The sequence below is a fragment of the Mastacembelus armatus genome, chromosome 23 (assembly GCF_900324485.2).
Source record: "Mastacembelus armatus chromosome 23, fMasArm1.2, whole genome shotgun sequence".
Lineage (NCBI taxonomy): Eukaryota > Metazoa > Chordata > Actinopteri > Synbranchiformes > Mastacembelidae > Mastacembelus > Mastacembelus armatus.
Window position 1 is genome coordinate 12,221,241 of NC_046655.1, and position 19,485 is coordinate 12,240,725.

General features: G+C 42.3%; 1 protein-coding gene across 8 annotated transcripts in view; it reads right to left on the reverse strand.

Annotated features, from left to right (window-relative positions):
• Positions 1–19,485, reverse strand: part of magi2a (membrane associated guanylate kinase, WW and PDZ domain containing 2a) — a 155,641-nt gene that overhangs the window by 102,352 nt on the left and 33,804 nt on the right. For 7 of the 8 annotated variants that reach the window (XM_026326475.2, XM_026326474.2, XM_026326473.2 and 4 more), the window contains exon 2: positions 9,297–9,413. In XM_026326475.2, coding sequence (XP_026182260.1) covers positions 9,297–9,413 — 117 coding nt within the window. Of the gene's footprint in view, positions 1–9,296; positions 9,414–10,888; positions 11,123–19,485 lie in introns of those variants that run through there. The other variant, XM_026326478.1, reaches the window with a different exon arrangement.

A 19,485-nucleotide genomic window follows, 5' to 3' on the forward strand; every position in this document is an offset into this window, starting at 1 on the left:
AACTGTACCTGTCAGTCGAGACCTAAGCTTCAACATCAAAAAAGGTGCAGTGAGTCTGAGTCGATACATGGTGCTGCAGTCTGAGGGAAGTGCAAACACTCTGTGGCCTAATATCATTACCTTCTAAATTAAATACTCGCTTATTTGCACTGATTGCAGCACATAACGATACAGACAATCTGACGTCCTGATAGCTTTCCCTCATTCAGCAGGTCACTGTGTGAGATAGCAGCTTCTGCACATTCAATTCCCCATCCCACTGATGTGTCAAAGATGGAATATTTCATTAGGGGCATGGATAAACAGAAGCAAAGCTCTTATGTGTCTGTTAGAGCGGAACGTCTAAGCAGACTAAGCAGTTGTGTTGCTATTACCTAAAGCCACAGAAAGCAGCAGCTACGCAGATTGGATCTCTGATTGCGGAGACCTCCCAGATTAAATTACTGCTGGTATATTACAGGAACATCATGGTCAAAATCAGCCCGAGCTGCAGGACGTTTTTCAAATCTCTAGCAAAATTCTCCAACAACCCTCTGGTCATCACTTTCAGTGAGCCCAGATGTCTCAGCTCATTTGACCAGACTTGATGGAGAACAGAGTGGAGGAGGGATAACAAAAAGAACAACTGTATTCATAAAATAACAGAAACAGCTGGTGGATAGATGTTTTTTTTTTTAAATAAGAAACCAGATATGAGAAAAAATGACCTGTAATCTTAGCCCCAAACACTAAAACTGGATTTGAGAGAATAGAAAAGAGCACCGAAGAAAGTGTGATTTCTTTTACCCTGGACTCTGCTGTGCCCTGTTCTTCTATTGCTCAATCCGGTTCTCTGCTTAGCTTTAGCATCCATAAGGAGGCAATTACTCACTCAGCCCCCAGTAATTAACATGAGAAATGGTGAAGCCTAATACTGCTAAGACTAGACTATTGTGCCAGTGAAACTGTCTCTAATGAGGCAGACCATGGGGACTGTCTTCTCTCGGCTCTGGCCGAGCTGACTGCTCTCTATTCCGGATGGCGCTAACAACTAGAACTGGATCTAAGTCATTCTAAACCCCAGTCAGGACCCTGTGGCAGAAATAAGTACATTTAAGAAAGAAATATCCAAGGGAGAAGATGTTTTACTTTAAAACGTTTCCAAAATAGGAATAAAAATATTTCAGAACTGTGCTGTTCATTGTTTCCAGGTACACAGAGATAGATAAACACAGAATCACATAAACAGTAAGAGAGAAATCTGTAGTGAACGTTATCACCAATAGTCTTATAAAGTTGTTATTGGCTTATAAAGTTGTTGTGATAAACAGATGTTGCCTGGTTATATTATTGTTTCCCCATCAATTAATCACGTTTCACACTCAAAACTACTGAAAGACAAGTGTGTGCCGTTCACAGGTACTTCAACAGATCCTGTCCTCACGTCAAGGTCATATTCAGAGGACGCTTAAATAAGATGATGACATGATTAAGATGTTTATGTGACAGATGCTGTAATCAGAGAGCTCTTTTCCTCTGGTCTAAATCCTATTGTTATAGTGGATGTAAACATGGAATAATTGTTATCCTGACTGTGTGTGTGTGTGTGTGTGTGTGTGTGTGTGTGGGCAGCTGCACTCAGTAGAGGGGGATCTGGTCCAAAGAAACGCCTTTTTTGGCCACAAAGGCTCTGACCATGAATATTAAGTTTGTGGGTCAGCATGTCCCCAGGCTGCCCAGTGGACCAAATCAAACACACCTCTCTGTTGTCAGTCTGCAGGCAGTGACCTGAGCCACCCGTCACACAGGGCTGGGAGGAGACTGACAGACACCTCAAACACACACACATCAATTGTTCCTCTTTGTACGAGTGTGAGCTTTTAATACAGACAACACAGAAAACCTCCCTCATCAATCTTTTAACATACAACAAGGGAAGCAGTCACAAGAGCTCATTTACATGACTCTTGTGTTAAGATGAGCCAGCACACAGCAGTAATGGTGGATGGACAGTTCTACAGAACCATTATCAACATGCTGTTTCTTCCTTATTCGTTTTTTACGTGTAGTAGCCTCCACATACTTCATTCCCTGTGTGTTGTAACATGCATCACCTCCTTTTGGTGGAAGCATAGAAATAAATGAGGCTCAGAAACCTCTCTGCATTCAGATTTTTCCAGACGGGACAAACTGTGCAAACACTAGGACACCCTGAACTCTAATCTCTGCTGTGTTATTGTTAAAAAAAAAAAAAAAAACGAAGGCGAAAACTCTTAAGATGGGACTAAAACAATGTCCGAAGGTTTGCAGTTCCATTTACCTTCCCGTAGATAAGACTGGCACACTCTCAGTTTGGTGCTGAGCTACAGTTTATGTGGTGCACTTTTCAGCGCTGACCTGCCAAATGGATACCAAGCATTTAGAGGAAAGATAGCGCTAACAAAACCGTTTGGAGAAGCATGTTTGGGACTTGAGGATTTTCAGCGATCAGATTAAGGAAACAACACTGTAGGAACATTTAATGAAAGCGATTTCTCGGCCCTGAATGGCTGTCTGTCTCCTAGTGTTAGCTGTGTGATAGACCTGTCCAGATTGCACTCTGCATCTCGCTCAATGTCAGCTGGGATCAGCTCTAGTCCCCTGCAACCCGCTACAGGATAAGCACTAAAAAGGACAGATTTCTCTCCCTACTAGTATGATGAGTTTCCCCAACATGGGTAGAAAGCATGAGGCAGTAACTGCAGTCAGTCCACAAGAGACTAAGGTTCAAGTTTCCCAAAAATGTGGCGACATGTTCCTTTTGTACATGTGATGTGTGAAAATCTGCATCGAAGGATTAAGAGCTTCTGTTGCACTTCCACAGCAAAAACAGCTTCTTTTATCAATTATGCACTGCACATTGTGAGATTTACAGCACATGCAGCACACTAGCCTGCCTGACAGCAATGTGAGTAATGCGTCACCTCTGACTGACCCTGATGAATATTGCCTCTCTGTGCCCAGAGCTCTCTGGTGACAGCGCCACATGAAGAGCACATCTTTAGACTAGTCTTGTGGACGCAATTATGAGAGTCGAGATCCAATTTTTACCCACCAGTTTTGATTATCTGCAGTTTCCAACTTAAAGCAGCTGTCGTTTTCCATCACTAGCACCTCACAGATATATTCCTGGAAATCCAGTGGGCTGTCACACGTCACAGTAGTGAGGCAGCACGGTAGAACTGAGCTCCATTAAGATCCAGCTGCGTTAGTTCTTATTCAAAAATAATGAGCTACAAATTAATGATTGTGGAAAGTTGTTCCATGTGGGTTCAGGTGTTGCACAAGCTTTTTAAAAAAGAAAAAGAGTTTGTAAATGAAATATTACACTACTACAGGCTTGTGTCTTGACAAATTCTAAACTGACTCTCTTGAGAAGGATCAGGGTTTCACATTGCTTCCTCTCATTCTCCCAAATCCATCAGATCATTTTATCAAACCTAAGGCAGGAAGCACATCATGGAGAGGTGACCGCAGGCGAGACACCTGATGGATTTGTATATTCTACATCATTGCCATTACTGTACCAATGAGGGCAGCTGCTGTTTGGGGTCTCTGTGTGATGACGTCTAATTAGGGAGCAAATTTTGCACCTTTCCCCTGTCACGTCTGCAGGCAGCATCTGCCGACAAGCATCGAGCATCATGTCATGCTCACCATCCAGCACATCCACATCTGTGTCCTGCCCCGTCAGTCAACCTCTCCCACCTTCTCCTTTTCAAGGCCCGCCTCTATGCACAGAGAGATGAGTAATGGCGGACCAGATATTGCTTGTCAAAGTAATTCCTTTCTGACAAAATTGGGGGTCAGAGGAATTTTTTTCTTGAACTTGATTTTATGAGTTTAAGGGATGGCTGCGGTTGCTGTGGGCTGTTTCTCACAAGCAGAGAATTTGGTGTCTGCCCCGTTTCCCAACTCTTCTGACCAACAGCAGTCATTTGCAGAAAGTGGGAAGCGAAGGACAGAGGGGAGGGTGTGTGGAAGAAAAAAAAAGAAAGCAGGGTGAGAATTTAAGAGGAGTCGAGCCTCTGACGCAGACGGGGAGTGGAAGCAGTTGCCATGGAAACCCCACCCTGCCTCCAATGAGTCAATGAGTGTGGAGATAAAAGAGAACAGAGTAAATGAATAGATGTGAGAAAGTGAGCTTTTGACTAAAGGTATTTATCTAATCCTCTAAATATTTGCTAGACAGAAAAAAATACAGAGACAAATTTACAACATCAGCAAAACAAACAGCTGCTTCTCCTTTGACACTACAAAAAATAACCTATGATGTAAGTCCAACCCCACTGGAAAAGCCTCAATCTCCTCCTCATTCATCATCATGCTGGGGCCCAACTCAGAGCTCCGCAGTGAGGCCCCCCCCCCGTCAGAACTCCTCAGTGAGACTCAAACTTCTACCATTCATTAGGTTTCTGGCAGAGATAAATAATAAATGAAGGGGCACCAGGGAGCTGTTAGTGTTTTTATTATCCCGATTATTGCCGTCATCCATCAGACATTAGGCTATTTAACAGAAACATAGACGTGTGCCAAACTAAGGAAAGTGAGAAGGGCCAAACACAGATAACTCCATGTAAAATTCAGATTTGAAGTTAGCTCAGTTTGGACTTTCGTGCTGTCATACATCTTGTAACAAACCACACACACACACACGCGCACACACACACACGCACACACACACACGCACACACGCACACACACGCACGCGCGCACACACACACACACACACACACACACACACACACACACACTGATGCAACGCAAAAAGGAAAGAGATGTTGCAGGGAGAACGACTGATCACGAGAGAAGGAAGTAAAAATGAAGAGTGCAGCCGAGCAGCTGGATGTGAAGTGATGGAAAGACAGATTCGTATTTCCTGCTATGCTGCAAGACTCCAGGCTGATCAAACCAACAACTGCGGACAAACAGATGGACTTGCACTCTTTCCTCTGATTAGTGAACACCATCAGCAGTGTGCACAATTTCCAAAGTCATTATTACAAACTCAATGCCCCTGTGGGCCTCACACTCCCAATTAACTCACAGTTTCAACCGATAATTCCTGCTAGTTATGTTTTACATGTTCTTGTGCACATGCAAACGGCATTGACACAAACACACGCATACATTAATTTGCAAGCACCGCAGTGCAACAAAGCAGTAAAACAGACATGCACTTGCACGCTTTAAAGACAGATGTGGGAACATCCAATCACACCCTCCATAAACTTTAAGTCTGCATTAGTAGATGTTCACTGTAGTGTCATGTTTAAGGGTCCCTCGTCTGCTATCAAACCACTTTTTGAATTGCTTACATTGTGGCTAAGCTATTATCAGAGGGGCCAGCGTTCCCAAAAGCATCATGGTGTAGGGTTAGTGGCAGCCATGAGGGCAGGGCGATGTGTTCCGTACGAAGACGAAAATTCGTCAGCCATCGGAGGTTTTACCATGTGGTTCATGTTGATGAGTTGCTGTCTCCTGGCCCTTAGGCTGCATCAGACCTTTGTAGTCAGGGCTGCAAATCAACAGGCTGGACAGCTTTATGGCTAACACCAGATTTATAAGACTTTTGTGATGAAGTCAGTTTATATATCAATCTCATTTTTAAATGGTTAAGTTTTCAAGACATTTACTATAGAAATGGACTTAAAACTACAGCACATTAGCCTGCTGTTGTGAAGCTGTTATCACGGTTTTATTATACACGTGCTATAGCCCGTCATTAGTCGTAATCTACAATCTGTCCCTTGTTGACTGATTTTCCTACATAGCAACAGCTCTAAAGTTTATTTCAGTGGTTCCATGCCTGCAGGTTTGAAAGCGGTGAAAAAAAAATCTGCTGCACAAAATGAAGTTCATTTTTTAGACTGTCCTTAAATCCTTTTTTTTATTGCAAATTAGTGGATAATGTTAGGCATTCAGTGATGGCTGTCACAAGAAGACACTGCTTTGCTTTAAGGGGAAACACCTGTAAGAAGTAGTAAATTGAAATTTCACACAGCTATGAATTGTGAGCATTTTGGTAGAAAAATAGAGTCTAATGCAGGAACTACACTTTTCTTAATTCATTGAAGTTTTTTTTTTTTTTTTTTTAAATTTGCAATATAGCCCATATATTTAAAAACCCAATTAAAATGTCAAAAAGTAAATTTAGTGCTTCGGGTCCCAAATGAAGACTGGACAACGTGTCATTTACATGCAGGGAGGGTGGAGAGAGAGAGGATGTGCTTCACAGTGTAAACAGAACTAAAAGTCACAGCTGAGAATGACATGAATGTGTGTGTGTTTGTGTGAAGTCTGGTAAGGAAGAAGAAAGAAAGGAATATTATGAGTGCATGAGAGAATTGGTGGAGTCATATAATCCTGATGACCTTCATGTCTGTAACATACTTTTACTTCCCTGCACTGCACATTTTTAGATTTTATTTAGTATTCGGAGAAAACATGAGAAGCACTTCTGCTTTAATCTTTGTTCCCAATCTTCTTGCTCTAAATGTTTAACTATACACTAAATACACGTGTCCAAACTTTTTAAAACAGTTTTTAAAAAATGTTTTTCTACTTGCCTCCGGAGTCTTCAAATCACAGTTCACACCTGCCTATAAACAGTGTTTGAAGCTGTGAGACAGACCATAGAAATCTCCATATTGTGCGTAGTTGCCATATTTACAGGTCAACTTTACCTAAATTATTTAGCTGCTAACCATCAGTGTAGCGTCACAACTAGTCAACACACACGTATTCCTTCCGCTCTCTATCTTCACCATCAAATCTGTGTGGATTACCAGGCGATGGGCCTGATTTCACATGGGCTCAGGCTATTAACGCTCTGACCTTGGATTTCAACAAGGCAATTTGTCTAAGAGCTGGCGTAGCCTCAGCTGCCCCGACTGACTCCATCCTAGCTCCACAATTGGTATGAGTTGCAGTAACTCTCCTACTTTCTGCCCGTCAGCCTTCATCCCTAGAAAAATGTCTTTTCTTCGCTACTCAGGGGTTATGTTTAAATTGCTGTGATGAACTACTTCAGATCTATCACTTAGAATTCTTTTTCCTCTCTTGCCCTTTGGTCTCTCTTAGATTTATCACTTACTACACATCTCACCAGTCAACCATCCAGTTATCTGCTTGTCAGTTTTTACATTTACACCCCTAAAGTCTTTTGGCCTTAATCACGTAAGATAACCAGATGCAGATTGCATGCTGGGTGTAAATGTGGTTAAAGAGTTTAGCTTCGGAGTCCAACTAAATACCTATGCTTGTGTTTCCATCATATCTGAAAAGTTGATTATCAGATAAACGAACATATCCAAAACGTGGTCCCAGGAATCCTGGTAAGGTTCCTGCAGTTTGTCTGTCAGCGTCTCAAGGAGTCTACGTCTGCACCCAGGTATCACTGTATCTTATCCTCAGCCCTGTCTTTCAAACACACCATCAGTCTGTTAATCATCGTACCAAAGTTTGCTTTATGTCATTTTATATTTTCATTTGATCATGCAGCTGAACAGGACGGTCTCTTGTGATCTAGATTTCTTTACGAAATCCATGGTGATAATGTTATTATATCACATAGACCAACATGTTTTAAAGAAAGAAGTAAGCAAAGGTGGAGAAAAGGAAACCCAAACATAAAAGACCTACATACCATACGGAACAGAGAGGAAGGGGAAATGCCTCCATTTCTACAAATGTGTGTGGAGTAAATCCGTCCATCCATCAGTTCAGATACAAAAAGCCCAGCTCAGGCATGACTAAGCCTCTTCCTCTCAGCAGCACTGAGGCCCATTGTTGAAGCTCAATTAATGCACGAGTTAACCTCCCCTTGCCTCTTTCTCTGCAACAGTTTATCTGCAGTCCATTTACTCATGTGGTTATCATAGTCTGTGTGCCATCATCAAGCCCCCCCCCCCATTCTCCTTTTGTGTCTCTCTCCCCTTTATTTGTTCTCCCATTTGTTCTCACTCTTCGCTGTTCACCTCTTTCTCCGACTCCAGTGCCCGACCAGCAGTGGCTCTGAGTGGTTATCAGAGAAAATTACGCTTCTGTTGCAAACAAATAGCTTTTTTTTGTTTCTCCTGTTGTGCTGTGTTCAGACGTAAAAGTGGCTGCAGTGAAATCCGCCTGCTCCGGGCCTTGAAGAATGTACCTCCATTAAAGATTCAGAGTTAGCCGCCAAACAGCTGGGCCTAATGGCGCAGCCAGGCTAACAATCACTATACACAGACACCCTTTAATATCACTACCCACTGACTGATGGCAATGAGCATACATTTAGGAACAAATGGCCAATAGGAATCAGAAGGATATGGATTAAACATCAGTAAGTCCAAGCCCACATGAGCAGAGTGTGCTTAATAAGCCTGATACAGTGCACAGACAACAAACGGCACAGACGGCCCACATAGGCATTCAGTTTGAAATTCTGCACTGAACTTAAAAGACCAGGTACCAATTGCTTAAAATAAATAGTCCTGCAAATCTTACATAAATCTAGTCTACAGAACACCCAGTTGCTCCATGGTGTGCTCCTGTGAAGCAGCTAATTAGAGACAGAGCTGCAGTCAACACTTGACTTTAAAGAGTCAAACTTCCAGACAAGCTGGATTCCAGCTGAACCAACACTCCAGCAGTTAATCGATTAGGAGATTTGGGACTGAAGCCAACTGGAAAGCAAGTATCTACCCCTACAGTATGTAGCGTAGCAGCTAGTTAATATTCCTAGAGCTCCAGAGACCAACCAGGTCTCAGATTCATGCTGTGGCCATGAGTTGTTGAATCTAATTAAAAAAACAGTGGGTAATAGGTTGAACCTGACCTTGGAAACAGTAAGTTATAAAGTTACAGTTCTCATAAACCAAATGAGTTTGTGCAGTTGCCATGAAAAAGTAGGTGTCCAACCTGGATAAACAGGTGAGTCCTTTAGTTTGATCTGACTGTTGGTATAGTGCATCTTCTCGAAGGGGCAGTGCAGTTTGGTTTGCTGCTCAAAACTGTGAAAACTGTGAAAACTCTAACTCAGAAATGAGTGTTTAAATTACAAACCCTTGTGACGTCTTAGCTGTGCCATCAAGATTATTGCAGATTGGGCTTGAAATCTTTTGAAACTGCCCAAATGTAAATCATTACAAACGAATTTGGAGCTAATAATACACCACAAACAAATTGACACACAGTGAATCTGGAGCTTTGGGGGCCCCTCAAACTGTCTCCCCCAAGGCAGAAAGAGAAGGTAATAGGGATTTAAAGCACAGAGGGTTAGTTGAAAGGTAACTCACAGGGGACTGTGCGGAGGTAGAGGTTGTCCCGGATGATCTGTTGCAGCTCGTGGTCCACCGAGCCTTTCTGGAAACGTAGGTTGAGGTAGTGGCGCAGGTCCTTGTCTATCACGCCCCCTGGAGGGACACAAGGGACAACAATCAGAACTGGACCTTTTCCATTTAATCAGTCACTCTGAAATGGGGGTATGGGGAGTTTTGTTTTGTAGAGTAAAGAATTATTTCAGGAAAAAGAAGCTAATCAGACCTTGATCAGAAATGGGAGCAGCTGAATGCTTGGGAATTATCCCAAAAAAAATATTCTTGCCCATCACTGTTTTCTGTGCAATTTCCAAACTCAGAAACAGATAAAGCTCCAAATATTTCAGTGACAAATGATCCAGAAACCAGTGAAAAGCACAGCCAACAATTTGAATTCGCTAAATCCCTACAAGCCAACCCTAATAAACACACTCCCAGATTCAGCATCTGTCAAGTGCAGCTATGGATTGGTGGAGGTGTTAATTGGAGCAGTGGCCAAACGTGTGGAGAAACCAATAAATCTCGCTGCCTCAGCAGGACAGAAGATAAGACAAAAGTGATGGAAGGAGCAACAAAAAATGGACGGAGGGACAAGAGAGATAGAAGGCAAGGACAAATCCCATGGGGGGGGGGGAGAAGGGGGAGAGCAAGCTTAAACAAGCATCAACTCCACCCTGCGCTTCTCAACAGATACTCCATCCATCTACTCTGCCTCACTCATTTCAAATGGAGCCAGGACAGGACGGACGAGAGGACGAGGAGCCACTCAACTGACGTTACTTAAGGGATTCCTCATGGTGCTGCTTTAACCAGCACACTTGTGATTCTTGTTACTCCTCTGTGTAGAAGTAAAGAAGCAGAGAGACCGAGAGAGTGGGTGCAAAGGCAGAAAAGACATTCGTCTAACCTTCACCATCCTCTTTAAAGCAACAACTTGGAATGATGCCACACAGCATTTAGCTCCTGCCCTCCTCTTTCCATCTGAGATCCTCTGCCAGTGACATCCAAGCATGATACTATATCCAGTGTGTCCACACCACATTCATATACTGACAGACGCATCCAAACACTAATACACACGCAGTCGACTGCAAAAGTGCTCAGACAAATTTTGGAAATGGTGAGGAACGTGTCGTGAGTGGCACATTATTTCAAGGATAACCTAGTTTGGTGGTTTTCTGTCATATTGGGGAGATCAATTATTTAGCACATTCTGGTTCTTCTGTCATGTGTTCCTGAAACATTCTCATACTCATACATACACACACACACACACACACACACACACACACACACACACACACACACACACACACACACACACACTCACTCACAGACAGCAACGTGCATGAAGCCATCAGAGCTGAACTAATTCATAGAGTGTTGCATTATAATCATGCAAACCTTGTATTACTGAGACCAGCTCCATCTGTGTTTCTGTCAAAGACGTGGAGCAGCGTGACTAGCCAATTCACATTTGCATAAGAAAAGAACCCAAACCAATGAATTTGCATACCGAAAAGGTGAGCAGACTCACAATCACACACACACTTTAATGCACTAAATGGCACCTCTTACGCTGACAGCGGTTGTGCAGCCAGTGTAGTGTCAGAGTCCTCTGTCCACAGGTTCTGTGATGCAAATTATCTCCAGGGATGGAAATGCTGCACCGGATTTTTCCTGCTCGAATCCCCAGCACTGTCCTCTCCCTCAGGTTCCCAACTCTGTCTCTGTTTGCCCCAATCTAGCTGCTGCCAGCCAGCCCAGGAGAAGAATCACCTCTCTCTGCGCTCCACGGTGGAGCGATGAAACAGGAGAGCGCAGCGGAATGAGTGGCTGAGAGACACCGAGGCTAAGAGCGAGTGTGTGTGTGAGGGAGAGCAGGAAACAGGAGGGGAAGGGAAGAAGGGTGTGTGTGTCGCTGCGAGTGAGGGAAAGAGATGGTTGAAGTGCGGCTCTGGCACTGGGGACCTATCGCACTGAGATCTCTTTTCCTCTTAGTTCCCAGCAGATTTTTAGGTCCTACAATGCCCCCTATCTGCAGCACCGCGCACTGCAGCACCAAAAAGCCACCCCCTTGCCACATCACACGCCCCCCTCTGCCTACAGCAGCCACATGGCCTGGCTCTGACCTTCCACCATCAACAGCTATGTGGTGAAACTAAACATCTGTCATTCAAAAACACACCACGGTCTCACTCCTAGACATCACCATCCTACTAATTAGGCTGTTTGTTTATTCTGCATTTACAAACCAACATCAGTGGTCTCTGTGGACTCCATTCTCATCATTTGAGATGCTCCTCTCCTCCTTTTCCTTTACTAACAGCATATATTTTTCCATGTTTATGTGCTTGTATAGACATTTGAAAGCTCAAACACAGCTCGACTTTAATGGCTGCTGCAGCTAAATGGAACTAAACAACGTCATATCTTACGGCTGTTATCTCAGACTTCAGAGCAGCAAGAACAGAAAATATAAAGAACATTGGGGCCTCTGACATCTAAATATAAATAAGACATGATTAAGATTTCTGTGCTTTGGCATAAAAAGAAAGAAAAAAACATCACACAGCTCTAGGGCTGCAACAAATAGTGGTTGGATGTGATTTTTTTTTTCAATCAATCCTTAATTTGGTCTACAAAATAGAGAGAATACTGAAAAAGGTAATCATTTTGTTTTCGGTTTCAGTTTTCTTGCTCTGTTCCACCAACACCTTATTTGCACTGAAACCGAGGACAGCAGCATATTCTCATATTTAGACATTTACAACCAGCAAATGTTTTGCTTGATAATTAGCTCGAGCCAGTGGTTTACAAACTTTTTTTAGTCTCTGAAATTACTCAGTTCAAGCAAACTTAGCAACAGAAGGAGACTTAATTTTGTTCAAATAACATCATGAGGAAGATGAACTGCGTCCAGTTATGGAAGTCTCTGCTGCACAAATAAAAAAAAACGGACATGAAAGACACAAGGTTCCTGCTGCACTGACCGTGACCTTGAGATCAACACAGACTTTTTCCATCAGATGAGCTGAGCTGGAGTAATAAGTCAGATTGAGCACTGCAGTGGTTAGAACAGACACTGGTGACTGCATCTCTCCTCAATATGGTCCAATATTTGGCCATGTGTCTAAAAATAGACTGTGTGTGTGTGTGTGTATAAACGCAACAGCGCGAGAGAGTCCAATTCTAGCAGCGGCTCCACTGGTCTGCAGTCAGTGAGGTGTATGAGGCTGAAATAGGTCACTTAAACAGAAGTGACTCACAGTTACACACTAGTACCACATTTCTTGCATGTTTACAGTCATAAGACAGTTTGAGATCAATCTCCTGAACTGACAGGTGAGCAAAAACTGTTGCTCTAAAGAACTGAAGACACCATTTAGGCTCAGCAGGTGTCACGAGAGAGAACGAACAACCTGTAGGGAGTCAAAAAAAATAAACAACAACAAGAGAACAGCTGGTTCCTCTGGGGGAAAGAAGTGCTATAACAGATAACTGCCTCACACCCTGGTGTAAACTAGCTGAGCCAACTACAACATGTGAACTCAGGTGAAACTCTTAGGAGCGGCACTCAACCTTAAGGCCATGGCAGTTCTAAACGTGGCTACGTTCTTGCTGTTGGTTTGCCTGAGTGATAAATTAACCATGATTTAAGTTTGGTCTGCAATTTAAAACCATAATTTACGTACAGTGTAATAATTTATTCACAGTGGCTATTTGTATGAGCCGATGTTCAGGCTGTAATGTTCCTCAAACAAGCATTAATGCCATATTTCCATCACATCTCCTACAGTGTGTAGGTACATTCAAGGTTTGACTGTTTTTTTTTTTTAAATGAATCATCCTGTAGTGCCCTCGTCCCCTGCAGTGGGACTCCAGGTGGATCACTGCCAGTACCTGTTAAACAGCAGTGAATGGGACTAATTTTTCTATTCTCATTTTTCTATTAACCTGACTACTGTTTCTGGTCTCTCAACACAAAAAGTTGAATTTAGTTCTACTGCCACAAATACTATAATTATGCCTACTAAATGAGTGGTACTATTTTGATGGAGACTGTAATTGGAAGTTAATATAATTTGAGTTTTTCCAAAAGGAGAAAATTTCTGGATTAGTATGAAAAGATCTAATTTATCAGTATTAAGCAAAATTGAGCATCTTCTCTCTTTAGACGCAGGTCTATTGTTTATAATATAATATTTAATGAATATACATTCACAGGTGGTTAAATCAGAGATAAAAACTAATACTAAATAACCAACCACTGGATCATAAATAATTTGAACAAGGGAATTCATTTCTGGACCTCAAAACAAGTCCACATATTACTTACCATGGGTCTAAATGCAGAACATACAGAGATCCCACATATAAAACACACACAGAGTATTAAACAAAGACTTCAGCAGCATTGTGACAGCGAAGCCTTCAAAGTCTGCTGATGAAGCCTGAGAACTTTCAGAAACTCCAGTGTGGAGGATGTGCTGACAGACAGACGGAGCTGGGGGCACCTCTATCATAGCCTTCGCTCGGAGGGCAACCCGATGGCAATCACATATGTAGCATTAGCACAGTGTGTGTGTGTGTGTGTGTGTGTGTGTGTGTGTGTGTGTGTGTGTGTGTGTGTGCATTAAAGCATCAGAGGAAGCGCCAACAGACAGCTGTTTAGATAATCAGACTAATTAAAGGATCAGGTTGGACTTAAAACCTTGCCAGTTTCTCCAGACACACTGCGCTGTTGATTAGTCTTCAATGAACATGTAAGATGCCAAAACTGTGAAAGTGCTGGAATCCAGAAACAACAGCTGACTTCCTGATGGGCCTACACACACACACACGATAATGAAATGTTTTCCTACACCTAACTTGGCTTAGACACTTGGCTTTTCTCTTGCATCTAACTAACAGCTAATGTTTTAGGCAAGAAAAATTAAGTTTAAAACACTTTGTTGTAAACACACCACCAGATATTATGTACCTCACATTTGATGAAACACATACATGCCTTTTCATTTCCTAAGATTACAGGACACCAACCACACCTACACGTCATGTCTCCAGCTCTCCAGGTCCCATAGGTGATTACATCCCATCCTTCTGGCCAACCCCAGCTCACCCATTGCCATTAAAATTAACGTAGCCCACCAGCTGCCTGCTCACGTGTAAGCATGTGTGTGTTTCTGATGTGCAGCATCTGTCTCGTAGCGGGGGAGGCCTGGTCCATTTTATCCTGGGAATGGGACACTGATAGTGCTGCTGGAGCAGGAAATGGAAAATGTCCTTCACATGCTGCTGTGCCTTCCAGTGGCCAGTGGATTGATGAGGAACAGCATGGGAGAGCAGAATGGTCCCTTATATTACCGAACCTGCCTCATGTGCAATCACATATGGCTCCATTTATACCTATCACAGTGTGATCTGTGGCCAGATTTGCTCTTTGGACAGTGATCAATCTAATCACACATTTTTGCTTTCATAGCAGTTTGTGTCTACCCCCTGAATGATGCATTTTTCTGTTACACCTTCCTGTATGTGCTGAATACAGTATGTGGGACTGCAAAGTCATTATATGTCATTAGGCTTAATATAGGTTTGTACACGTCCTCACATCTGTACTGGCTATTCTGTGAAAATGACACAGATGAATCAAAAATTTGGCTCAACTTCACTTGAACCTCATTTTGCATAAAAGCACATGATTACACAAGGTGCTCTATCCCCACTAAATGCACTGATTTGCATGCATGTATGCTATTGAGCAAGCACCAGCTGTGATTTTCATGTAAACACAGAAGTGGACTAATGCTGAACTACTACAGGTATTAATGAGTGAATGCCCACAGCAACAGTTGTGCACGTTTAAGGGACGACAACGCTGATGCATTATGTGTGTGATCATACCTGACACTGCAGTGTTATTCTTTACTCTGGTGAGGTTTTCAGGTGTGGATCACATTTTAATACCAATCCATATTGTGTGGTGACAAAAAAGAACTAGTTACTAGTTGTCTGCAGGAGAAATCAGTAGTTATTTCTGCATATTCACTTAAAAATCTCATGTAACAACTGAGAAATGCTGATTAATAGCGTGAAACACGAGCTGCCTGAGGTTGGTTAAGGATTGCTACAGAATCCTGAAACATCTTGACCTGCCATTGGCTTCTATCAGGTTCCACCATCATAAAATTAGCAGAAGCATCTCTCCCTGTAGTAAGTCACATTTGAGCTTCTGAGCCTCATATCACCGCACAGGCAGAGAGCTGAATTTGACTCCCCTCTCTGGTTTGACTGGCAGTTTTACCTAAAAGCCAATGGCAGCTGCTAAGTACTTCAGCACTTGGTGATGTCTCCAGGTATATCACCCTTAATAAGAAACACTTGTTTTACAACTAGAAAAGCTCTGCCTCAACACAGAGAGCAGACGGGCCATGATTTGGGGAATAAGGAACTGAGTCAAAGGTTGCACCTAGCATGACTCCTGTCTGGCCCCTCTCCCCCACTCTTCACTCCACCTGAGTATTTACAGTTTATCAAATCACCCACTGACGCAGCTTTGGCAGAGAAGCTCTCTTTGCTCATCTAACTGCTATATAATCATTTTATTCTCTACCTCACTTATTTTGACTTGGCTCATAAAAGCTGCCCTATACCCATTTCAATCTCTGCTATGTCCCTATTGCACCTTACTGGACCCACAGTGCTTCTTGTGTCATGCTCCTCCTTTGGGTTCCACTTCATATCTTGGCAACATCTGCCTTTTGTAAACTGGTTATGAGGATCTCTAAAATTCCTGCTAAGCCACCCCGGGACTCATAACCATTTTCTAATATAAGAGCTAATAACCGCAGCTTCTCCAGTTTGGAAATATGTGCATCAAAATAAAACGTACAACCAGCAGACCTGCACACACCACCGGTTCAGGGGAATATGCTATTAAAGTACATACATATGTGATTCACAGTGCAAAGAGTGGAGAGATTCTGCCAAATAAGCAGGTTTTCCCTATATTGATCAATGCTGTTAGCATGGCAGCAGCCAGAGAAAAGCAATAATGAGTTTATCGTACCTTTCACTTTACCTGAGTCTGAATTGTCTTTCTTCTTTATGCCATTAAGGAACCGCCTGGATCTGCTCCTGACAACTAAGAACTGCATGAGGCCACCTAACCAAGCTTTTATCTGCCTTTCAACTTCTCCAGGAGCCAAAAAATGACAGCCATGTGGCCAGCCAATAACGCATCAAACAGAATTAAACTTCAGAACTGTTTGAACATGGCTGGATAATGACACCCAACTTGTCTCTTTTCTCTCGCTTTATTCAGCCCTCTCAGCTATTCTCTTTGTCAATACATTATTCTTTTATTGTATTCTTTAACATTCTCCTCATTCAGGCTATTTCTCTTCCCACTCCCCTTCTCCCCTTTCTACTTGTCTCTGTATCTGCAGAAGAAACCTAATAGTTTTTATTTATTCATTCATTTGTGGTGCCAGCACTTTGCCCTGTGAGAAACGAGTTTAGAAAAACTGATAAGGTCTATCAAAGTCATGCTGTCAACATACGATGCATGTCTGACCACAGCAGGCTGTTGATTTCAGCAAAGGGCACAGTAGCTCCAAGGAAATTAAAGCTGCAACTGCTCAACCAAATAAGCGTGCTTTGTTATAAGATGTGAGCTGATAGTACAAACACTGTGCAACTCTTGAAAAACCAAATTCCTGTTAGAGTTTGGTCTAGATAGCTCGCTAAATAAGAGAACTATTCTGACAGCATGTTTGGTCAGCATGTCACAGTGTTCACAGTGGCCACTTAGAGTACTGCAACAAAAACCCCCCTATAGTCCAAACATAACAGACGTAAAAACTGCTGACAGGACACCTCGACCGACTCAAAGGCCATGACTAACGCAATGCTTACCAACTGGTTACCTTGACAACAATATTACTTCTATTACAGTAAGAACAGACTCATTGAAGCAAATCTCACACAATGTTTCTAATTAATTTCATGTGCTCCGACTTCGGAAAAGTGCATAAAGACACAAATCAGAGACTGAAGAAAAGAAACCCCTTTAACTGGAACACAATGAGCATCAATTACTGTAACTAAGAAATCTGGGTCGCTATGCTGAACTCTTGGATGCTTACTAGGAGATGGTTATTGCTGAAAAGACAAAAAGGGAATGAAGGGACATAAAAACAAACCAGATAAAAAAAGATGACATGGTTGGCTAGAGGTATCTGAGAAGAGAAGAGCTGGAAGGGGGACCAGCAGAGATCAATATGTTATTTCTTATAAACTATGTAAAAATCTATAGCAGGAGGAAAGAAGGGCAGGAGGAAGGAGGACTATTGATTATATGAGTATCTCATTTTGATTTTTCCGACCAATATTGTAAATGTGATTTACAATTATTTTATTAACAGGCTATAGGCCTGTAACTGCAGTGTGTGACACTAAAAAGATCGTTTGTGTCAATAACTTGATTTAATTTGTTGTTGATGTCCTCCCAGGGTTGTTTTGTCAAAAGACATGGAGAAAAAAAAAAAAATCAAAACTTCCTTAGTTTGTCATATCTCTTATAGAACACCATGAAAATAAGACAGATGGGTGTTTCTTACTGTTTGGATGATTGTTAATATGACACCCAATGACCTGCAGAAAGCATATTAAAGAGACAACAGCCAATTATGAGTTAAATATCAGTTTGACCAGCTAGCAGCACAAAATAGGCCTTTATTATATACTTGTAGTAGAAAAGTTTGCTATTGCAAAGATCTATAAAAACAGTGGCATCCCCAGCAAGAAACGAGCAGTAAGATGATCATAGAGGTAGTAAACAAAGCTGAAGTTAAATTTATTGGAAAGAGAAAACAAGGAAAGGAAAGGAAAGGATTTTGCTAAATTCTGTGTTAACATAACTGACAGGAATGAACTAATAAAATGATATTATAAAACAATTAATAGGTAATCATCTCAGAGGAAGATTTAAAATGTGCCACAGGAACAGATCTCAGCACGTGGTCTTGTTTATGTCGTGGTACATTATCATCTGAATGAAGCCTGAGCATTGATGCGAAGTGTCTGGTTGGACTGAGTGAGGGCAAGTCCAACACATTTAAGGGAAAATGGCTTATCGATATTAGTGCGTCACTAGCTAATGGCCGACCCATAATGTCCACCGCCAGGTTTACTCCTACCCATTGTCACTAATACAGCATAGTGTTCATTACACCTTGCTGTGGCAAATTTAATTGAAGTAACCCAATCAGTGCCCAGGAGTGCTCCGGTCTGCTGAGCTTGGCAGCGCTAGTAATAGAAACTGATGGAAGAGAGATTAAAACGTTGCTGTTCACACTTTGCATATCTCCCACTCTGCTATGTTTAGCTGCAGTAGCAGAGATGAATTATGGGAAAGGATAAGGCAAGCCGTGTAAGCTTCGAGAAAGCAAACAGAACTGAGATGATATTCTCTGTAAATATTTCCTTAGCATGTGTAATGGAGAAAAGTGGTGTATGTGCAGGCTGAGCTGTTGAATATTCCTTTAATTATGTTTTAATGAACTGTGACAATGTGAGGCCCGGAGGGGAAATGTCAATAAAATATTTGCCTGAAATTTAATTTTAAAGAAAAGAAACTCCAGAAAGGCTGCAGAGAGAAAACACAGAGAGGTGCTGGCAGCCTGATTTCACACACACAAGCAACCAGAAAAACACGCTGCATTCACAAGAGCTGAAAGTAATCCATCAAGTCCTTCTCTCTTCAAACACACACGCTCTCACAGTGATTTAGTTTCGCACTGACTCCCTCTCAAACACACACACACACACAGGTTTACATCTGAGATTTATGGAAAGCTAGCCCAGAGTGACCCACTGAGTTACTGTTGCTTCAACTGCTTCCTTGTCACAACCTGCACTGTCAAAATAGCCGCCACACACAGCCAATCACGGCACATTTCAAAGGACTTTTCGCCCAATTGCATCTGGCAGGCCGACTTCAGATCACAGCTTACTGAGCAAGGCGGAGAACTGTTTTTGAGTTAGCATCGCCCAGCAGAATGCCTTTTATGGGTAAACCAATACAGTGTGAGTAAATGGGAACAGAGTTCACAGACAAACAGACAATTAAGTATTGCACAAACAAACAGCCAACACAAGCCTG